Below are 22,584 nucleotides of genomic sequence, written 5' to 3'. Positions count from 1 at the left end.
AGTAGCCTTCTAGGAAAGAAGGATAAATGTGATCAACAAAATTCACAAAATTTAAGTTGTGTTTTAAAAGTAGGATTAATAAGTATTATTTTAAATCATTAAAGAAGCAGTTTTTGCTTTTCTTGCCAAAATACCGAGCTAATATTTTCTTGATTGTGTTTGACTCTCTCCATCTCTGGAGTGACGGGTATGGGGGTTCCCTTGCCCATATTTTCTTTGTACAACACCTGTGTGAGGAGAAAGCATCCAGAAAACACACCCATCAGTAACATTTCATTGGTTTTAAGATTTTAAGGACGAGTTCAGTTCAACTTCCTTGTTACCACATGACACAGCAACCCAGGGAGCCAGGGGTTACAGGTTGACAATTTGTCGCGAACTAACGGCAGCCATTCTTGGGCTGGGGCAGCAAGGACCTCAGCTGCTGGGGACAGTTGTCAGTTACTCATGTTATTGTTTCCTTCTGTGAGCACAGTGCCTCCCGCTCACATAGGGGTCTCAGATTGTTAGAACTCGGTTTTGCTGTTATCCAAGCAAGCTAAAAGACACATGGCTTTTAAAAAAATATTTTAAAGTACCAGATGGAATAGAGGTCAGAATTAACCAAAATTTAAAAAAATTAAATCCATAGTAACATAAAAATGCAAAAGTATGTCTTTTTGCTAAGTGAGGTAGATTAGAGACAAAGGAAAGGTAGTGGGTTTTAAAAAGGAATAAATGTTAAGTATCTATTTAATTATGAGGTTAAATGGCATCTTCTTTTCTCTTTCTTTCCAAAATACCGAGCTAATGTTTTCTTGATTGTGTTTGACTCTCTCCATCTCTGGAGTGACGGGTATGGGGGTTCCCTTGCCCATATTTTCTTTGTACAACACCTGTGTGAGGAGAAAGCATCCAGAAAACACATCCATCAGTAATACTTCATTGGTTTTAAGATTTTAAGGACAAGTTCAACTTCCTTGTTACCACATGACACAGCAACCCAGGGAGCCAGGGGTTACAGGTTGACAATTTGTCGCGAACTAACGGCAGCCATTCTTGGGCTGGGGAAGAGGACTCTGGGGCAGCAAGGACCTCAGCTGCTGGGGACAGTTGTCAGTTACTCATGTTATTGTTTCCTTCTGTGAGCACAGTGCCTCCCGCTCACATGGGGGTCTCAGATTGTTAGAACTCGGTCTTGCTGTTATCCAAGCAAACTAAAAGACAAGTGTTTTTAAAAAAATTTTTTTTAAATGCTAGATGGAATAGAAGTCAGAATTAACTAAAATTTTTAAAAAATTGAATCCATAGTAGTAACAAAAATGCAAAAGTATGCCTTTTTGCTAAGTGAGGTAGATTAGAAACAAAGGAAGGGTAGTGGGTTTTAAAAAGGAATCAATTGTTAAATATCTATTTAATTATGATGTTAAATGGCATCTTCTTTTCCCTTTCTTTCCAAAATACCGAGCTAATGTTTTCTTGATTGTGTTTGACTCTCTGCATCTCAGGAGTGATGGAGACCGGAATCCCTGTCCCCAGGTTTTCCTTGTATAGCACCTGCAGGGTAGGAAAGCATCCAGAACAAACAGCCATCAACCACTTTCCCCTTGTGGAGAAGTAGGGAGTGGAGGGGCAAAGAGGAAGAGAATGAGTTAGAGGGAGGGAAATACCAGAAGCTTCTAGATCCAACCTGTATGAGCCTAAAGACATAAGTAAGGGAATGCAGGAAAGAGCAGCAAAAACTAAGAGATAGGAAAGGAAAGTTTTGTTATTTTTGTTGTTTGAACTAATCTCTGCAGCCCTGAGCAACAGAGCGCACCGGAAAGGGAAGGATTAGTCCTCTCGGCCCCTCCCCCCCAGTTTGTTATGAGGAAGAGAAAGACAAATAAAAAGGGTAAGAGACAAAAGGAGAACCAGGAAGTTATTTTTGATTTGGAAATGTTATTAATAGTCCACATAAGGGTATTTCAGTTTTAGAAACACTGTATATATAGAGATACTTATGCACAAACCTTCTTTTGTTGACTTTCAAAAGAAGTCCAAGTATTTCATTTTTAGTTTGGGTGAACATATTGGAAAGAATTAATTATTTTTAAAGCAAATGGAGAGCAATGACAAGATTTTAAACAAGGAAACTTCAAAATACCTGTACAAACACCAGTAGGGGCAGAGAAGGTTAGAACAGAAATGAGGCCAATATTCTGATCTCTGCTAAATACATTTTTATAAGCTTTACCTTCAGATCAGATTGGCCAAAGCAGGACAAAGGTGGGCGCTTAGACACTCAGAGGGTTACATTTTAAAGGCTGGGACAGAATACTGAACACTTTTTTTTTTTTAAGTCAAATAATTGTATTAATGCTTAACCAGAATGGGGAAATGGATTCACAGGAAATGGCAGCATTAAGTTGTGAATAAAACAAGTCAAAATTTTTATTGGGAGAAGCTGATTAGATTAAAATTATAGCCATTAATTATTGGTTTAAAAATAGTTAAAGGGATTTTTTTTTTCTTTTAAATACCGAACTAAAGTTTTCTTGATTGTGTTTGACTCTCTCCATCTCTGGAGTGATGGGAATCGGGATCCCTTTCCCGAGGTTTTCTTTATACAACACCTGTATGACACAAGAGAGCATCCAGGAAAAACAAAAGCAGTCAAAACAGCCCTTCCGTCTGTCCTGCAGGGACCCTCGTGCAAGACTACAGATACCAAACAGGAAAGACAAATTCACCAAGTCAGCCTATCTCTTCAAACACAGATCTGGATGAGAACACGCTCCGTATTTCCTTAGCTAAAGTGCCAGTTGATATTGGTATTCACTCAATATCAATTCATATTATACTGAAGGGTTGTTTTCTGTGTTGGGAATTAAGGAAAAAATTACAGATAATTTCATAAAGGCATTTACGTGCTTGGCGTACAATAGAAAAATTATTTTTTAATTGGATTGACAAATACCTATTTTCCCTACATAGAACATCTGTTTTTTAGAATAACAGATATTTAAATCCCGAGGCCAAATTTATGCAATATAACAAAACTGGTCTTTGTTGAGTAAACTCAAGTTGTGGAGGTGACCAAGTCTGAAAGGTAATTTTAATACACAGTACTGTTTTTATCTCACAGAACCTTGAAAGCTCTATGCACCACCAGACAATCTTGTAAAAATGAACACAAATGGTTACATAGGGAAAAAAAATTGTCTGGGATTATTAGAATCATTAAGATCTCAGATATTAACAATAATATACTTACTCTAATATAGAAGGAAATAATTAAAATACAATTTTGAAAATTAATGCAAACCTTAATTCTTCCAAAAGAAGAAATCATCATCATCATCATCATCATCATCCCCCCACAGGGAAAATAATGAATATAACATTCCAAAAGTAAGATTAATTTACATTACAGTTTAACAAAACTGAAAGGCTGTTAGTGAATAGTAATTAAAAACAAAGGAAAACAAAACCAAACCAAAAAACAGTGGGACCAAAGAAAGTTACTGATCTAATTATGTGGAAGAATAAAACTTTCTGAAAATATTTAAACTGACAATAAAAACCACTTTAGATCAAACCTGCTTCCTCCAAAAAATCCAGCTAAATTTTCCTACTGACATTTGATTTTCTATCTCAGGCATAAGTGACTGTAAAGATCCTTATATAGCAGTTTCACAGACTATTATGGAATTTCTCAATAGCATTAATATAAAAAATAACATTAAATGTGCATTTATGATTTGATTTACATATTAAAAAATCAGAAGGTCTGGATTTGTATTCATGGAATGGCCTGTTCAGCACTAGTATCAAGACAAAATTGCTTTGGCTTCCAACACTGAGCTACTTTCTTTTTCTGTCCTGTGTTTACCCAGATAGGATCTTGGTTAAAGTAACCACTGTTCCCAAGCAAGAACAACTATTTCTGCATGAGGTCTCAAGTCCTGTGTCTTTGTGCGTGCTGACCCAGAAGCATCAAATTAAAAGAGTTCCAAGTAAATAAGAGCTATAATGTTTGGGATTTTTGGATATCAGTGAGCTTCAAAAGTCCCAGCAGCAACATTAAAGTTGAAAAGAGAAGGAAAGGAACCAATTAAAAGTTTTAAGGGACTATTATAGAAGGTATAAAATGTTAGAGAATCAAATGTTAAGTAAAAGATGTGAAAACAGGATTCAGTTGATGGTATTAAAAAATGTTAAAGTCATTATTTTAAAGGAACTAATAGTGAGAAGTTTATTTGATAGAAAGTTATTATTTTTTAAATACGGAATTAAAGGAGCTTTCTCCTGAATACCGAGCTAAAGTTTTCTTGATTGCGTTTGACTCGCTCCATCTCAGGAGTGACAGGAAGGGGGGTCCCCTTGCTCAAGTTCTCTTTGTACAAAATCTGTGTGCACAAAACCAATAATCACTTCAGCGCGGACCCATCCTTTAGATAACTTAACCTTCAAAACAGTCTCTAAAACTATTTTTGTTTATTGCTTTAATGGCATACACTAGGCCTGACCAACTTTAAGAAATAGAACTGACACTCTGACATTTCATCACACACAGCACGATGTCTGTCTCTGAGCGGCATCACTAGAGACACAGCTGCCGGCCGTAGGCAGGAGTCCCTCACAAATCGAGGTCTTCTTTCAAAGACACGGGGATTTGGCCTGATAGAACAGTGTTCAAATTCATTCCAATTAGTATCCGTAATGAGCTGTTGGTAACTCTGGATTAGCGAACCAGAGAGAGAGAGGTTTGGGGGAACAAAATAAATATTAATAAATATTAGAAGCTAAATAAACATTAGCTTTCAATGATCCTTAAGCTATTCCAAAGGAAAGCTCATTTATATCTGATGTGGTACAAAAACTAGCTGAGCCACATTTCTGAGCTACTGTAACTTGATGTCTTCTCTTGAATGGCAGTACAAAGAGTCACATTCTTTTACACAAAAAGCTACAAACACACACAAAAAAATACATCAGAGCCAGAATAAGCACAAATAAAATTCTAATTAACATCCAAGAATGTTAGGTTTTTACTTTTGACTTGTGTCACACCAGTTAGAAACACTTATTGTTATTAAAGGAGGATTGGGGGGGGCGACGTTGAATATTATGGGTTTTTAAGGAAGTTATCAATAGTGTGTTTTAGGGAAAACACAGTTAAAATTTCACACCAGAACTCAAATAAATACTAAATTAGATTTGGGTTGAAAACTGAGGTACTATTTGGTATCATTATTTCATTATATGAATTTAGTAATTTTATAAGGAGAAAAATCATGTTTGTAATGTGTTAAAAATATTATTTTAAATAAGAATTAAGGGATTCTATTTATGCCCCTAAGAAATACCGAGCTAAAGTTCTCTTGATTGCGTTTGACTCTCTCCATCTCTGGAGTGATAGGTGTTGGGGTTCCTTTCCCCAAATTTTCTTTGTACAAAACCTGTGAGATACAAGAAAGTACCCAGAAGACATTCAAAACAGGCACAACGATTAAGGAAGGGAGAAAATCGGGGACAGGGAGTTTGTGTGAACGAGTCTTTCGGTGAGTAGTTAATTTAGTAAGGATATTGCTTCTACTTTTTCTTCACCACTTTAATGCTGAACTCTACCATGCTAATTCCAGGGATGAAAAAGTACATTGTGTTACAGGAAACGAGTATAATGATGAGGTATCTGGTATTCATTCTCCATACACAATTTCAGACCTAGGTATCCACACTTGTCAGTTGCTAAAAATGTTAAAGTACCATCAGAAAAGTGAGTCATTTTGTTTAAGTCGAAATGGTTTTGGGCAGGTAATACACACACGCACACACAGGATTGTTAAGATGTTACTTTTTAAAAAAAAGGCTAATGGGTTATTCTGGTAAATTTTTAAATGAGGAAAGAGTTTCTTATGTGATATATTTGTAAATACCGAGCTAAAGTTCTCTTGATTGCGTTTGACTCTCTCAATCTCTGGAGTGACAGGGGTTGGAATGCCTGTTCCCAAGTTTTCTTTGTACATAACCTGTAGGAGATAATTAGCCAAAAAGGTAAAATGACCATGAATCCTTTAGATTAGAGCCTCATGTGGGGGCTACGTCGTGGACACCCCCTAAACACAACCTAGCTTTCAGATAAGGGATAAGGGAAAGAAATTCCACAAATGTTTATGTTCTTTCTTCAAGAGTAGTGATTTTGCCACCTTGAACACTGGGTCCTAAATTATACATTTCCTATAGATAACACTTAGTACATTCCTAAAATTCAGTAAAAAAGTGGCAATAAATTCAACAATGAGAAAAATCTAACCATTTCACAACATTTAGTATCAGTAGGTCCACAGTAGATTTGTACTTAACAGGTTACATGGTTTAAAATTTTGTGATCATGTGACACACATGAAACTTTCAGGTTTATTGAGAATTTTGTTTTGGATTTTCTACTGAAAATTCCTAGGTGGCACCTAGTCTGTAGGTGCCCTGAATATGAGGAGATTTAGATAGTATATTTTCCAGAAAGAGAACCTTTCCTTGAAATATCTACCGATACTGTTGGATCGTGTAAATTAGTGGTTTTCAGACTGAGGGAAGTCCCTACTTTTTAGGGGTCATATCAAAGGTCTGTGAATTTTAATGGAAAGAGTAAGGAACTCCCTGAGCCTCTGGCCTCTTTCTTTACCTTCTTCCCTCTTAAGGTTAAGAATGATCAGCCTGAATAAATGATGAATTCTTTTTAAAGAAATGGATCCTATGGTGTCCTTGAGCATGGGTGGGGGGAGACATGGACACTGTGGGAATTTGTGTCACAGATTAATTCCAAAACTCACTGACAGACTAGTGGTGATAACTTTGTTTTGCTGGAAAACTTTTAGGGATCTTTTTTTTTTTTAATTTTTTTTTAATGTTTTATTTATTTTTGATACAGAGAGAGACAGAGCATGAGAGGGGGAGGGGCAGAGAGAGAAGGAGACACAGAACTGGAAGCAGGCTCCAGGCCCTGAGCTAGCTGTCAGCACAGAGCCTGACGCGGGGCTCGAACCCACGAATGTGAGACCTGACCTGAGCCGAAGCCAGAGGCTTAACCGACTGAGCCACCCAGGCGCCCCAGGGATCTTTAAAAATCTACCGTCTTAGTACAAACTTGTGTTTCTTTACCCAGCAAGGCAGCAGACCTGAGCATGGGCAATGGAACAAAACAATCAGAGAAAGACAGGAAGTTGCGATCAAAAGTGACTAAAGGAATTTTCTTCGATTAGTGGCCACAAAACTCTGAATGAAATTTGTACATAAGGAAGTCAGAGTATAAGCAAAAAGTGGAAAGGGAATGAGATCTAAATATCAGCAGCTTGCAAGAGAGATATCTAATGTCTCCTCATGGCAATAAAATGAGAGTTCAGTCCTCCGGGGACCAGCAGAATCTCTAAGACCACAGTCCTCACCTTTTACTGGCCATAAACTATTTCCCAAACTCCACAGCATCTCTTGCTAGTAGCCAGCTATCGCTTAGAATCCGTTTATGGACGGGAAAGCTGAGGGAGTAAGCGTGTGTGCACGTGTGTGTACGTGTGTATGTGCACACAGGGTTGGGAGGTGGGAAGTGGAGGCTGGGCTAGCCTGACAGAGGTCAGGAGAAACATATGCTTCACCTGATTATCAGGTGTGAGCGACCACCTCCAACCCTCACACTCCCGCCCCCCTCAGATATGCACCATGCACAGGTGCCTGAAACTCCTGTAGAGAACATGCTTCATATAGACTGTGTCACTGTGGGTAGATAGATGACAGCCAGACTCTTAGACAGATACTGCATTTGCAAGACAGCAGAGGATACAGGGCAAGAGATACTGAAAGGGAGAAAAGTCTGCATAGACGTCACAAGTCTACCTAGAGTTTTCCCGGACAGGGGAGAATAACCAGAGATACACATATATGCAAAGATATATATGAGAAACACAAAAGTTTATACATATAGAACATATAACTTTATATACCATCTAGAAACCTGTATAATGACATTATATCATTATATATAATTATGTAACATAATATATATGCAATTATATATATAGTATTTTATATTACTTTTATATGGATATCTTTTAACTCACTTGAAATCATTCTGATAACCTTATTATTACTGCTGACACTTTATGGTTTCTATTTATTTTTGAGAGACAGAGACAGTGTGAGCAGGGAAGGATCAGAGAGAGAGGGAGACACAGAATCCAAAGCAGGCTCCAGGCTCTGAGCTAGCTGTCAGCACAGAGCCTGACGTGGGGCTTGAACCCACGAACTGTGAGATCATGACCTGAGCCAAAGCCGGATGCTTAACCAACTGAGCCACCCAGGCGCCCCATGCTGACACTTTTGAAACTGCAGGCATGATGATTAATCAAGAAGCCAATTCCCTTTTGCTCCTTAATTATGAGAAGACAGAAGTTTCTTTTCTAGGGCAGACAGAGGGAGGTTCACATCCTCCTCAAGGCATGGGAAGCCCTTGGTGGGAGGAAGAAGGGATGACAGAAAGCGAGGTAGCAAACGGTAGGTGGCTGGTTGCACAAACGCATGCTTAATGCGCAGGCCGTTACCGAGCTAATGTGCTTCTGCGTCTCCTTGACACGTTTTACTTCAGGCAGGTCCGGGATTGGCGTTCCTTGTCCAATCGCTTCCTTATACTTCACCTGCAGATATAAAAGTGGGAACAGGTGCATGTGTTTGGTGAGGAGCTCTGCAGTTTGTAAAGTCACAAGTTAAATAATACAAACTCTATACTTAGTATGAACAGGGCCCCAGTCCAACACTGGGCTGGAGAACAATCACGGACAAGGACATGTGGTCTCTTTCCTATCATAGGGCTGGGGTGAAGGAGGAGTCCACACTTAGACTGTAGCCCCTCATTTTTCCATGCACTTGGATGTTTTTATGCCCAATAGTTCATTTAGCCAGGACCGGTGTATGTGTATGTATGTGTGTGTGTGTGTGTGTGTGTGTGTATGTATGTATGTATGTGTATATATGTGTGTGTGTGTGTGTGTGTATCTCCAGGAAGTTTGATTTTCTTGACTTTAACATACTCTGTTTTCTTACAAATGACAGAGAGTCTCTCCCAGACCAGACTTTAGTCAGGGTCCTCTGAATCTTCTTCCCAATCAGGCCTCAACTTTTGGACTTCCAAGTCTGTCTTTGTATTTGCCCAGTTTTAGCAAGAATCCTAGGTCAGTTCAGCCAGAACCCCTACCCGTGATTATCTGACCAAACTCCTTACCCCACCAGGCAAAGTCTGGTCACGCTGGCCTGGTGCCAGCAAGACTCTGGTTAGGTGGGTTGAGCCCTAATTTTTTCTCTACGTTTCTGTCCTCCCTCTGCCTCTTTACCCCACCCTGCTCCCACCCCAATTATAAATCCTTACTTTTCCTTGCAGTGTTTGGAATTGAGCTCAGTCAGATCTCTTTCCCCTATTGCAACAGTCCTGACTGAAGTCTGTTTTTACCCCTTTAACCAGCATCTAGCCCTGGTCGCTCTGGTACCAGCCTCTCCGTCTCCTGCGGATCGTCTCCCCTCATGACACGTGCTCAGTGCTGCACTGATTCTGTGTTGGTGCTCAGCACAGGCACCTGTTCCAGCAGCTTCTGGCGACAAGCATTCCGAGGGCAGCTCAGCCCTCAAAGTAACTATCAAAGGAGGCAGAAGAGGCTGCAGGCGAGTCCACAGGGCGTCCTTACCGAGCTAATGTGGTCCTGTGTTTGCTTCACTCTCATCATCTCAGGGGTCTTTCCAATGGCAGTTCCCGGAGAGACATCCTCTTTATATAAAACCTGGCCATTCAGAATCAGGACAATGTTACACAGAGGAAAAGAAAGCCCAGTGACTCCTGGAGGAAGACTAGGAAACATAGCTTCTGTGAAAACAAAAGACACTGGAGGATGTCCTTAGCCAGGTACCAGAGTATCTGACGATCTGACGTCTTCCACGTCAGCATCAGTAACTCCAGCCATGTAAACAACACAGATACCTTTCCAGATCTCGAGCTCTCTTTTAAGATTATCGTGCTGTATTAATACAGGATGAGAAAAACCAGGAAAATGTTGGTTTAGAGAAACCCTCCCATATGAAACACAAAATCCATGAAAGAAATGTGAAGTCAGTTATTCTGGAAAAGGATAACAGAAGAAATCACAATGTCAAAAAGAAATCCATTTTCATGGAGTAAGACAACACATGTTACTCCTCTGGGATTAAAAAAATTAAGGAGAAAAGCTACTTTGTTAGAAGATTTAAGTTGTTATTTCAAGTGGTCCCCAGCATGATGTTTTTAGAGCAAAGTATGGGAAATTTTACAAAATAACTGCTAGTATAAACTGGGGAGGTTAGATGTTAATTGTCTGAATCAACATGAGGCTAGGGTAATTTTACAGAGGAGAATGGAATTATTAGGTTAGCATTAAATGGAAAATAAATAGTAAATATACCGAGCTGAAATTCTTTTGATTTTCTTTAACACGCAGTATTTCTGGCGTGTCTTGAACAACTGTAATTTTTCCTTTACTGTTTTTAAGGTCACACTGGTATTGGAGCTATGAAGAAAGAGTAAACATCTTGTTAAGATCTCAACATTTTAAAATATATTTTAAATTGTCTAAAATTTAACTAAAAGGAAGTTAAAATCCAAAAGAAAAAAAATACATATATGGCACAATAATCATGGTCCAATAGCCAAGGGGAAATTCCTTAATAAGAATTTGGTAAAAAAAAAAAATTTTTTTTAAGATGCTAAAATTTGTAAAGTATCAAATTAGATTTCTTAAAAATGCATCGCTTCCTGAATTAATTTTGAAAAAGACAGATGTGAGCACTAATGGAAGGTGGAGACAGTTCACATACAGTAACAAGAAGCTACTACCAAGGTAGCAGGCGGGTCTTTCACGTGATGATTCGGTCCTGAAATACAAGGTAATCCCGGAGCAGAATGGAGCACACGGTCCCCGGGCCACCCGTGGGAATGGTGTAGGGCCACGCACAGCCCTGCTGGGGGACAGTCCAAGTGCGCAGGGCCAGAGACAACCACCGCGCCAGCCCCATCCCAGGCATCAGCGGGCCGGGTCGTAGATCCAATAACAACTTACAAGGCTGAAGTTCTTTTGGTTCTCCCGGACTCTCTGCATCTCTGGGGTGTCCAAAACAGTCTCATAATAGGACATGCACTTCTCTGCATCTTCCTTGTACTTTTTCTGAGAATAAATGCCAAGAAATAAGGATGGAGAACACCATGGGAATGTGGGCCAATAGGACCTAAAACTGCCCTTCCTGTTCAGCAGAAGGAAAGTTTGTAGTTTTTTGACCATTCATGGATATTAAGTTGTTCTAAAGCATAGCCCTCTCTTGGTCAGGGAGTGCCATGCCCTTTCTTTCTGGAAGAGCTGAGCCTGGGCCTTTAGTAAAACCTGTTGTCATGGCAAAGAAGGCAGAAGGAAGCCCTTGCTGGGTGGTCCACTGAGGAAGGTGACAGACAACCAGGCTCCTGGCAATGTGGTGCCTAACGTGACCTGGCCGGGGAACCAGCCAGGAGCAGGATTTCCAACAGGCAGGGAGAGAAAAGCCAGAGGGTTAGGGGCCATCAATGGGCCTCTGTAAAGCTTGCCTTAGCTGGTGACAAGGAGATTCTCACTGATCTGAGGTGTGGTTAGGGTTCCTAGCCACGGGATGCACCAGGCAGGCAGGACCAGCAGGCTTATGCAGAATGTGGTTCTGATACTGGGGACTCTACTAAACAGACCTGGGGCCACCTTTATGACCAGCTGACTGGCCAGGGCTCTGAGCCAGCCATCTCCTCTCTGGGGCTTTCCTGCCCCTGCCGAGCCTTGGGTTGGACACTGTGCCCGCAGGCCTGCCCCTCCACCAGATCCCCGCGAGTCCGTCCCTGCAACAGAACGGACTCACCTGGGCTCATCTTTGCCGCAGAGCACAGACTCTGCCTGAGAACCAGATTTTTCTTTTACTGCTTGTCACTAAGTCCTTTCACTTTTCTCTCCAGCTTTGTTTAGCTCCAGTTTCTCCCACTTTTCAGGGAAGTTTGGGTGTGGCAGAAAGGCGAGCTACTTTTGCAAGGGAATAAAACTATTCTTTGTATAGCTCTCTCGTCTAACTTGTATTACACACACATCACAAATTACGTTTATGTGTTGAAAGATTTAATCTCAAAGACAATAGCCATTTCAATCAATAAGAGATTTCAGTTTAGATTTTTAACATGAAGCCAGTTAAAACAAAGATTTCTGGAAGGAAAGGCAAGTTCATCACATTCCCAGTTCAGGAAAAAGTCACTTGAATGAATTCTCTTAGTTGAGCAAACGTAAGGCAAAATGTCCTGGGAAAGGGGTAAGACCAGTCCTTCTTTTCTTTTCTTTCTTTCTTTTTTAACGTTTATTCATTTTTGAGAGAGAAAGTGCAAGGCAGGGCAGGGGCAGAGAGAAAGGAAGACAGAATCCGAAGCAGGCTCCACGCTCTGAGCTGTTAGCACAGAGCCTGACGTGGGGCTCGAACCCACGAACCATGAGATCGTGACCTGAGCCGAGGTCAGACACTCAACTGCCTGAGCCACCCCTCTTTTCTTTTCTTATTTTCTTAACATTAAGCAAAAGCTGCCTTAACTGCTTGGCCAAGCTAGTGCTGGTCACTAAGAGGAGTGATTAGTTTGTAGTTGGAATTTGGGGGTGTTCTGAGAGGCAAGAGTCCCAGACCCCTGGCATTAAGAAGTATTTAGTCTATGGGGCACCTGGGTGGCTCAGTAGGCTGAGTGCCAGACCAGCTCAGGTCATGTTCTCACGGTTCAGACGTTTAAGCCCCACTCCAAGCTCTGTGCTAACAGCTCAGAGCCTGGAGTCTGCTTTGGATTCGGAGTCTCTCTCTCTCTCTCTCTCTCTCTCTCTCTCTCTCTCTCTCTCTCTCTGCCCCTCCCCCACTCACACTCTCTCTCAAATATAAACATTAAAAAATTTTTTTAAGTATTTAGTATATTATCCTGACTTTGTGAGTCCATTTACGCTGTTTGCATTAATCCCCAAGTACTGAGATTTAGAAGTTATAAAATACATACTTTTCACTGGAAACCAAGAAGCAGTTTTGCAGAAAGCACCAGCACTACTACATCACTCAAAGGTAAATACTAATTTAAATTGGGAGGGAAGTAACTCGTCTGGCCATAGTTTAGGCCTTGAGGAACCAGCAGAAGAAAGCCCCAGGAGAACAGAGTAAGTGACTTAGTTCTCCCCTGGAACAGGCCTGCACTCTGGGGTTTTCTTTAAAGATTAGCAGTGTCAAGGCTCAAGGTCACACGGCTGCAAGGCTCTCATGGCTGCAAGAATGTTGACCCCCCGCCCCCCACCGTGAACACAACATGGTAGTTCGGGGCCCATATAATTTTGGTAATAAAATGATTCCCCACCCACCCCCAAAACAAAAGGTTTATTTCTTAAATAAAGCACTCCCTAGTGATAATAACTGTTTCACATTTAATTTTATATCATAAAATTAGATGTTGCTAATATAGGATTTAAATCCATAATTCCTGTGACCCAATTGGCCACGGAGAGATCACCTGTGAAGATTGAAAAGAAACAAAAACAGATTTCCAGGGCCTACATCAGGCTTAGCAGCTTTAAAATTCCAGGGTGGGACCAGGAATTTTATGTATGCATAAATACTGCATGTTAAAATACTGATTCGTTAATATGGGTGGTACCATGTAAGAGTTTGTCAGCACCTTAAAGTCCCCTCACATAATCTATTTTAATTTGGATATAGAAATCTCAACTCTGTCTCAGACTTACGTCAGAGATGAATTCCTTCTCTTTTATGGGCAAAACTGTGATATGAAAGAGGCTACTTAGGGATTCATGGAAAGACTTTTTTGTTCTTCATGGTCAGGGTCTATGAGTGATGTTCCACTGAATGTCCGTACCTGGCTTGAAAGGTTCTTGACTTGCTGGGCATGAATGATCTCTGGAGTATCAACCACAGAAGTGAAATTGGCTTTTTCCATTTCTGCTAATTGCTTATACTTAATCTGCAAAAGAACACCCCAAAATTGGGTAAGTGTTTACAATGTGCATGTTTGTTGGTTTTGTTTAAGAGGTGGTCAATATTTCTTTTCCAAAAGGATTCATTCATTCGGTATTTTTCCCTATCATATTTATAGCTTTGTACAAAAGAGAAAGAGTCAGAAAGGTTGAGTCATAGCAGTTGAAAAAGACTTACTATGTAATTCAGCATGGGGGCTGGGGAGGGAAGAATAACCGGAAAGGAGCAAGGTCATCAACACATCCTAAGCCATGGATTGTTTACATATAGAAGAGCTGGGAGCAGGACAGATAAGCAAAGGACAACATGGGATGTTTAAAAACTACACTTTAAATTTAGCTCTTGAAAGGAGGAAAAGAAAAACTCCCAAAATAGTCTAAGCAAGGAATTCTTGGTGCTGAATGGGTGGGGGGGGGGGGGTTGATGAAGAAATACAATCAGGATGTCAGAATTTACCCCAGCTCCAAGTTCCCCAAGTTCTACTCTTTGCTCTGAATGTCTTCTGTGGTTACAGACTCAGAAAGACAGACAAACTTTTTGCAGGCCTGGCAAAGGGTTTCTGATTCTTATCTTAGAATGAATTCCATCAGGCAGATGTTTAAAAATGCCACTATATACATATTACTGTTATTGACCAAGTAAGACAATAGAAGGACAATACTGTATTGTTATAATCACAACTTTTTTTTCTTAAGATTAACATGAAATAGTAACACTGACCTGACTGGCAATATCAGTAGCATTCCTGGCCCTCATGAAGTCAGGAGTTTCATTGGCCATGGCATTCAGGCCTCTTCCTTTGACTTCCAGCTCCAAGTCTCTCTTATATTCTTTCTGTAGTAGCATTTAAAAAAATTACCTAACTTCCACAACAATGTATAGAGTGAATATAAGTCCATGTAATACACCACTTCTGTTACTAGTGTTCACCTTCACCATTCCATGTGGTCACATGCAGTAGTGACAGAGAAGCCCATTTTAGGAAACTATACACTCATGGCAATGTGTTAAACACTTTTAGCATTCTCTGCTTGGAAAATCGAAGTATAGGGGCACCTGCATGGCTCAGTCAGTTAAGCATCTGAGTACTGGTTTCAGCTCAGGTCATAATCTCACAGTCATGAAATCAAATCCCACATTGGGCTCTGTTCTGAGCGTGGAGCCTGCCTGGGACCCTCACTCTTCCTCTCCCTTTGCCCCTCCCTCACTTGCTCACTCACTCTCTCTCTAAAAAACTCAATAAAAAGAAAACCAAAGTATAAAGGAAATTTTAAATTTGGGCTGCTACATAACTAGTTTTGAACTTAGGTACACAATACTCCAATATGGTAATTTAACTTAAATGAGCACACCAAATGGATTATGGTTAAGTCAAATAGACCTATCTGTCCATCCATTTATCTATCAAATAGCTAAATAGCAGATTGTGATAGCCACAGGATACAAACTGTTATAATATCAACTCGTCAGAAGTTGAGATATCTTTTATTTAATGGTTAATAACCATGTTGGATACATAATTTGAAATTCAGAAATCTTTTTCTCTCTTCCCTTCTCAGTGTAACTCGGCTTGGAGGAGGAAGACGGCCTGTTACTTATAAGCATGCAGCTGGCGGTGGGCCTACCTCATTGAGGATTTGAGTGGCGTTCTTTGCTCTTAGCATATCAGGTGTGTCTTCCATTTCACTGAGACCTTTCCCACGGATGCTTTCCTCTAGATCTTTCCTGTATTCTTTCTATATCACAAAACAAAAGCAACATCACTGACAAGAAAATCTGGACTGTTCCTTTTAAATAAAGAGCCAAAAAAAAAAAAAAAAAGGAGGAAGTACCCTTCCAATTTTAGGTAGTTATAGTTTAGTGATTAAAGATATGCATAAAGGCAGGCTATAAGCTTCATTGGTTAATACTAAATATCAGATAAGAAACTAGGCATTCTTAGGATACCAGGATGCTAAGGTAAGCATATTTTATTAGGTATTCAATTAAAAAATAAGAATTAACGTGGCTAATAGATTAGGCAGTAATACCAAACATATGTGAATCCAACTTGAAAACTGCAGAAGTTAGGTAGTGATGAACATGGTAGAAGGAACACATTGATGAGTGTCATTAGTGCAATTATTGGGATCAGGAGGGAAGAAAAGACCAAGTGGGGACTACCTCGCTGGCTATTTTGGTTGCATATTTGACATGTAATAAAGCTGGCGTGACCTCCAGGCCCGTCAGGTTTCTGCCTTTAATGGACTCTTCATAATCTTTCCTATATTCTTTCTAATGTCAGTAGGAAGGAAACAAAAATTAAAAAAATAATCTTTATCACAACTTATTTCTCAAACCTAGGAAGAAAAAAAAATTATAACATTGTTCTTCTATGCATGGCCTTTTAACCAGATCATAGTTGTGCTGAAGTTCACACATTTGAAACGTGTCTGATTACTCTGCAAATTTGTCGTCTACAGCAAAGGACCCGGAAGAGATTCAGCAGCTGGGCAGCCTTGCTGGGCTCCTCGTTCATTTGTCAAATGCTGTGAACAGGCTGTCCCACCCCTACTTCACGATAGGGCAGGAGAGCAAGGTCACGTGCGCCATCCAGACTGAATCCTTGTCATCTCTCCTGAGGCAACAAGATTTTACTTCTGAACTTGAAGTAAGTGAGGGGAAAATAACAATGCAGAGGAAGGAGAGCCTAAGGGCACTGAATGCAAATTTGGCTTTTTTCATAATCATGGCCCATTATTTGTCATTTCTGAGGAGATACAGTGGACAGTAAGGCACAGAGAAATCCTAAGGTTTTGTCAGCTGTCAGGAGTCACAACTACCCGTCTCCTCTCCAATCCCTGGACTAGGCATTTGCACCACGAGACTTGAAATAAACGTTGGAACGTCACTTTTACAATTTTTAATTTTGATAGAATTTTAAATTTACAGAAAAGGTACAAGACTAGTACAAGGAACTCCCATAGCTTTACACAGATTCATTAATTGTATGAAGCTATGTTAAATTTTTGATTACTTGATATACCAGAAAGCTCTGCAAAGTGCTACTTTGTTAACAACCATTTATCTGTATAGTTGGAGATATGCCCCATCGGGGAGAGGTAAAAAGCAATCCAAAATAAGTCTGTTTCCCAATGAAAACAGACTTCCTAACATTCAAAATGAGATTCCATTCTTCTCCACGGTTGCTTAAAAAGGAAAAATAAACAAAGACATTTTTAGATGCTTCTGGTTACATCTCTAAAATAGGAAATATGACATCTTGGCTTTTGCTGTTTTAATAAACATCTTGATCACTAATCTTTTGTTTGGTTGGAGCTTTCTACTGAGACAAGAGCAATCCAAAGTCCATGGTGTGCAAAGGGAAACTCTTATTTGTCAAAGAAAACTTCATATTACAGTCCATATAGTTTGTTTCACAGTTAGGAATAGTTTGTTATGCTCTAATGCTATGGAAATGAGAATTGAAATAAAACATATGGCAAATGTTTACTATTCAGAATACTTGTTATAATTGAATAAAATTTTTGAGATGGAAAAATGTTATGACCACATGTTAATAAAATTTCCATCATCTACAGCTTTTGGGTAACAGAAGGCTGGACACGTGTGGGAAGTTTGTTTTTAACAGGTAGGTTTGTTGTGTGGTACGTTTTTGTAGGACTTACCCCACTTTGCATCTGCTGAGACTCTTTGGCAGTGAGGTACGTTGGTGTTTCGAAGTCCAACATGGGCTTTCCTCGTTCCTTTTCGTACTTTTCTTTATATTTTACCTAGTGATGAAAAGCCTTGTTAGCTAGCTCTCCTCTGATCAATTCAGACAGAGGCCAGTTAAGGGATAGAAAACTGATACATTAGTCCGCCTAAGTGTCACCTCATTGCCACTCAAACAGGTTCCTGGTGTGTTTCAGATCTAGTCCCTTTTTGTTATTGCCCGGGAGAAAACACCATTACTGTCTGAAAGGCATAATAGGATTTATGTTCAGTCCAAGGAGACAGAAGAATCACTGCAGAAGAATTGGCTGAGAGAAATGTTGAGGAAGGAAATGCGTGGGAAAAGCCACCATAACATGAAGGCTGGACAAGATCTGATATGTGCAGCTGTGAACATTTTAACCACAGCATCTGTCCATATTTCTGAAACATATCTCCAGTTTTTCTTCCGTGAGGACTTTTATCAGAGACCTGGGGTCTTGATTTGAAAGATGACATATAAATAAAGTTGCCTGTGTTAATACCTGGATCTAGATCATAATTGGTCACATATTCAATGTGGCCAATGGAAGTTCATATAAAAAGGAAAGCTCATTTCCATGTTGACTCACTAATAAATCTGACCTTCACAAAAGACCCCCCAAGCTATTTTACAAATACAATGTCCTCCTCCTCCTAACGCGTGATTAGGAGTGGGGGCAGCCCATAGATATTCAGAACTTAAAAGTCAGTGAAGCAGAGGCCCTTGCTCACACAGCATCTTAAAGGCAATGCTCAGTCTCACTAATCTTGCTGAAAACAGAAAGCCCGGGGTACGAGCTATTTCACAGATGACATGAAGACACTTCTAGTAAGTTAGCCCTCTCTGTGAATGCCCAACAAGAAACCTAAATATTGCCAACCTAAATAAATTGTGATATAGGAAGTCATATGACAGCAAACTCCTTCTCTGAGTCCTTTCTTTGGAGAATCTTTATTTTACAAATTTTGCAATTTCTTTTTTTTTTTTTAAATGTTTTATTTATTTTTGATACAGAGAGAGACAGAGCATGAGAGGGGGAGGGGCAGAGAGAGAAGGAGACACAGAACTGGAAGCAGGCTCCAGGCTCTGAGCTAGCTGTCAGCACAGAACCTGATGTGGGGCTCGAACCCACGGACGTGAGATCTGGCCTGAGCCGAAGTCGGAGGCTTAACCAACAGAGCCACCCAGGCACCCCCAAATTTTGCAATTTCTTAAATCCCCACAGATACTTCAATGGTATATCCGGCCATGTCACTTCTCTGCTCAAAATCCTCCTAAGGCTCCCTATCATCATTGTAAGGCTTCCTGAGTGGGGTGCAGACTTGTGAGGGCACAGTAGGGTTGGTGTGAGGGGTCTATCCCCCTTGTAATAAAATCTGTAGGCTTCCAGCCCCTGCCAGTATCTGAATAACACACTTTCCATACACAGGCACTATGTCTCCAATGCATGTCAATGCTGTTACTTAGAACATAAAATTTTGTTTCAAAATGCCGCTAAATTCCAAGCCCCCTTGTATCTTTGGGCATTTCTCCCCCGCAATGGTTATTAAAACTCTAACTACCGTTCTGAGGGGGATCCATGAACATTTCTGACACTGGCTGACTGAGCATCAGGAAAGAAGGCGTCTTGAGTGACTTACTATACTCTGTAACTCCGTGGCCTCCTTCAGATGGAGCTGCTCCAGATTATCTGGTATCGTGTGGTAGTGGCCTTTGCTCTTCTCGTAATTCTTCTTGTACTGGTACTAAGGGGAAGTGGCAGAAAGACACATTGAAAAAAAAAAGCTGCTCAGCATTTCTGTTTTTCCTCTTTAGGTTAGACATTTACACAGCAGCACTGTCAAGACCAAATTAAAACCCACAGACATTCAGTGGGCTTTTAAAGGAGGAAGAGCCACGTTCAGTACAGCCAGTTAATACAGGATGGTAAACACTTTGGCCAGACGGGCTATTCAAAGTAGATTTTAAAAGTGGGAAGTGAAAAAAAATTATTCCAAACCATAATTGTATGTCCTTAGAGGGAGGGAAGGGCTTAGTTAATTGGGAAATAAAAGCTTCAATACTCTAAAGAATAAAAGAATTTTTATATTCTGAGGGATGTTAGTCAGTGGAGAATGTACAGACTGTTTAATTTGGAAGAATGTATTCAAATAAGAGAAGAGATTTCTGATAAATCTAGCCTCTCAGGAGCAGAGAAGGAGATGCGTGTGAGCTCAGCCAAGCAGCTCAGCCACGAGGGGGTGAGACACGCTGTTGCTGCAGCAAATGACTGAGCTTACAGAACTGGCAAGCTGGCTTGTATTCAGGACGTGATTCATAATCAGAGACTCCTTCATATCAGTCACAGGTTTGTGAAGTTTCTTCAGGTCAGCCTTATATTTAACCTGCATGTCAAAGGGGAAGAAAGAAAGCACATAAATAGGAAATGGAAAACAGTACTAACGGAAGCCATGCTAAGAAATCCCATATCCTGCCACAGATGCTGGAGATGGTGATGAAAATCACACACCTTGTTCACAGTAGCTAAACAGTGGAAACAACTCAAGGGTCTATCAACAGATGGAGAAGTAAACTGGTGTCTACATACAATGGGATTACCATGTAGTCATGAGAAGAAATGCAATTCTGACAAATGCTGTGACATGGAGGAACCTTGAAAACATTATGCTTAGTGAAATAAGCTGACAAAAAAAGACAAATATTGTATGATTCCACTTACATAAAATTCTCTAATAGGCAAAATCACAGAGACAGAAAAGAGATTATAGAGATTACCAGGGGGCTGGAGGGAGAGAGGAATGGAGAATGACTGCTTAATGGCTGTAGAGTTTCTGTTTGGGGTGATGAAGATAATGGTGGTAAGTGGACAACAATGTTGTTGCCACGCCAACTGTACATGCTATTTATTTAAGTAATCTCTACATCCAACATGGGGCTTGAACTCTTGACCCTGAGATCCAAGAGTCGTATACTCTTCTGACTGAGCCAGACACATACCTCACTTGCGAGATTGTTAGCATCTTTCATGACTTTGTAGAGCTGGCTGTCTTTTGGATTGTATTTTGGTGTTTTGCCCTTCTCTTTGTTGAAATCTTCTCGGTATTGAACCTAACAGGAAATGCAAAACTCCAAATTATTTCTGAACATCAGTTAATTTGAAAATAAGGAAATGAGGAAATATAAATACAAAGAGCATGTTGTATATAAAGTGACCACATAACTTATTATCCAGACTAGGACCCTTGGAAGAGTAAAAAGAGCATAGCTAAGAGTTATGTTCATCTGTTCATCTCCTGGTTCTGAGCCCAGTCATGCATGTATGGATGTTGAATGAAAGAATAAAAGTGACTACATCTTGTTGGGTTCCAGGAGTTGGTATTTCATCACTCTTGCCTGGTAAGTTCCCACAGTTGACTCAAGTATGACACCCCCCCTGAGGACAGGTGCCAGTAGGCCCTCACCACTGATGTTCTTCTTCTAGGAAGACAGTTAGGCACACAAACATCTAGACACACCCATAAATGGGAAATTGGAGAATGAGAAAAGCCTGGAGACGTTCGACAGAAATGAGGGAGAAGGTCTTCGGTACGCCTTCATGATACAACTTTTCCAAGCTCAGCACTGCTATCAAAGACTGAGCATCTCTTTTGTCGCTCCTATTGCACTATCATTCCAGGAATAGCTTCTTCCCACAGGTTTCTCACATGAGAGCTGCCGCTCGCCCCTCTGTATTACCTGGCTGCTCAGCTTGGCTGCCTTCTTGGCCATTTCAATGTCTGGGCGACCAAGCATGCTTAACCCGTGGCTGCCTTCCTTGCGGTGCTTGGCTCTGTACTCCACCTGAATCAAAGAAAACCCAAATGCGCAATACATTCTAGGGGGTGGGTGCCTGGTACTACTTGGTGGCAGTGACCTCTGGGGAGCAGGTACATTTTAACCACACCCTTACCTCGCTGGCCTGTTTGGCTGCCTGTGTGGCCTTCTTGATGTCCGGCCGATCGGCCACTGTGGTGTAATGCAGGTTTTCTTTGGCATCTTTTTTGTAAGCAACCTATGTTTGGAGAGAAAAGAGTGTTTACTCACTTGGGAGATATGCTACCTTTGAAAATGTCCTCGTTAGGCACAAGGAAGCTTTTGATGAAGACCAAACCAATTTTTTAAGCTACCATATTTTTTAAACTACCAGACAGACAAGGTGGGATACCACTCACTGGAAACAGCCCAGGATGCTCCAGTTTGGGGTCCACTGGTTCAGCAGGACCCCTCAGAGTGTGAAGAGGCGGAACTTACATTACTCTGCTTCTTGGCCACTTCCATGGCATGTTTCACGTCTGGTGGCTCCAGCATGATGGAGTAGTTGGATTTCCCTTTCTCCTTGACAAACTTCTTTTTGTAATTTGTCTAAAGAGAGCCAGAATTACTTGTGTGAGCAGAGGAGTCTGGGAACTGAACTCATTTACTTGAAGAACTAGGAAAAGATCTCCAGGAAAATCCATGGCTCGCCATTCTGGCCTCAGTGTGGGACCTGGATCTTTGATCCAGACTCTAGTTCTTGTTGGTTGTTTCTGTCCTGGAACCCAACACTTGAAACACAAAGCAATCTTTGGGGAACTGACTACAAGTCAGTTAAGCTCTTTCATTTATCTTTTCTATCTTTGAAAAATACATTCAGGAACCATTTGTGGCTCATAAAAATATAATGCCATGATTATTAAAGTATCATTGATAAGGACAAAGTGGACAGAGATGATAGACGTACAAAGTAGTGGTTTTACTTCTCTAAAATTGTTTAGCAGTTTAATGAC

General features: G+C 40.5%; 1 protein-coding gene across 1 annotated transcript in view; it reads right to left on the bottom strand.

The window, feature by feature from the left end:
* The window catches only part of NEB (nebulin), a 206,526-nt gene that overhangs the window by 9,644 nt on the left and 174,298 nt on the right, over positions 1 to 22,584 (bottom strand). Inside the window, exons 135-156 of the mRNA XM_029934594.1 lie at positions 22,070 to 22,180; positions 21,729 to 21,830; positions 21,515 to 21,619; positions 20,777 to 20,887; positions 20,059 to 20,163; positions 19,420 to 19,524; positions 17,712 to 17,816; positions 16,207 to 16,317; positions 15,669 to 15,779; positions 14,764 to 14,877; positions 13,925 to 14,029; positions 11,091 to 11,195; positions 10,437 to 10,541; positions 9,690 to 9,782; positions 8,556 to 8,648; positions 5,901 to 5,993; positions 5,331 to 5,423; positions 4,278 to 4,370; positions 2,502 to 2,594; positions 1,444 to 1,536; positions 783 to 875; positions 135 to 227 (exon numbers count right to left, since the gene is read on the bottom strand). Coding sequence (XP_029790454.1) covers positions 135 to 227; positions 783 to 875; positions 1,444 to 1,536; positions 2,502 to 2,594; positions 4,278 to 4,370; positions 5,331 to 5,423; positions 5,901 to 5,993; positions 8,556 to 8,648; positions 9,690 to 9,782; positions 10,437 to 10,541; positions 11,091 to 11,195; positions 13,925 to 14,029; positions 14,764 to 14,877; positions 15,669 to 15,779; positions 16,207 to 16,317; positions 17,712 to 17,816; positions 19,420 to 19,524; positions 20,059 to 20,163; positions 20,777 to 20,887; positions 21,515 to 21,619; positions 21,729 to 21,830; positions 22,070 to 22,180 — 2,232 coding nt within the window. The remainder of the gene's footprint in view (positions 1 to 134; positions 228 to 782; positions 876 to 1,443; positions 1,537 to 2,501; positions 2,595 to 4,277; positions 4,371 to 5,330; positions 5,424 to 5,900; positions 5,994 to 8,555; positions 8,649 to 9,689; positions 9,783 to 10,436; positions 10,542 to 11,090; positions 11,196 to 13,924; positions 14,030 to 14,763; positions 14,878 to 15,668; positions 15,780 to 16,206; positions 16,318 to 17,711; positions 17,817 to 19,419; positions 19,525 to 20,058; positions 20,164 to 20,776; positions 20,888 to 21,514; positions 21,620 to 21,728; positions 21,831 to 22,069; positions 22,181 to 22,584) is intronic.

Source organism: Suricata suricatta, chromosome 3, assembly GCF_006229205.1.
Source record: "Suricata suricatta isolate VVHF042 chromosome 3, meerkat_22Aug2017_6uvM2_HiC, whole genome shotgun sequence".
NCBI classification, from domain to species: domain Eukaryota; kingdom Metazoa; phylum Chordata; class Mammalia; order Carnivora; family Herpestidae; genus Suricata; species Suricata suricatta.
The sequence above is the reverse complement of the archived record's forward strand: the minus strand, read 5'-3'. Positions and strand labels throughout refer to the sequence as shown.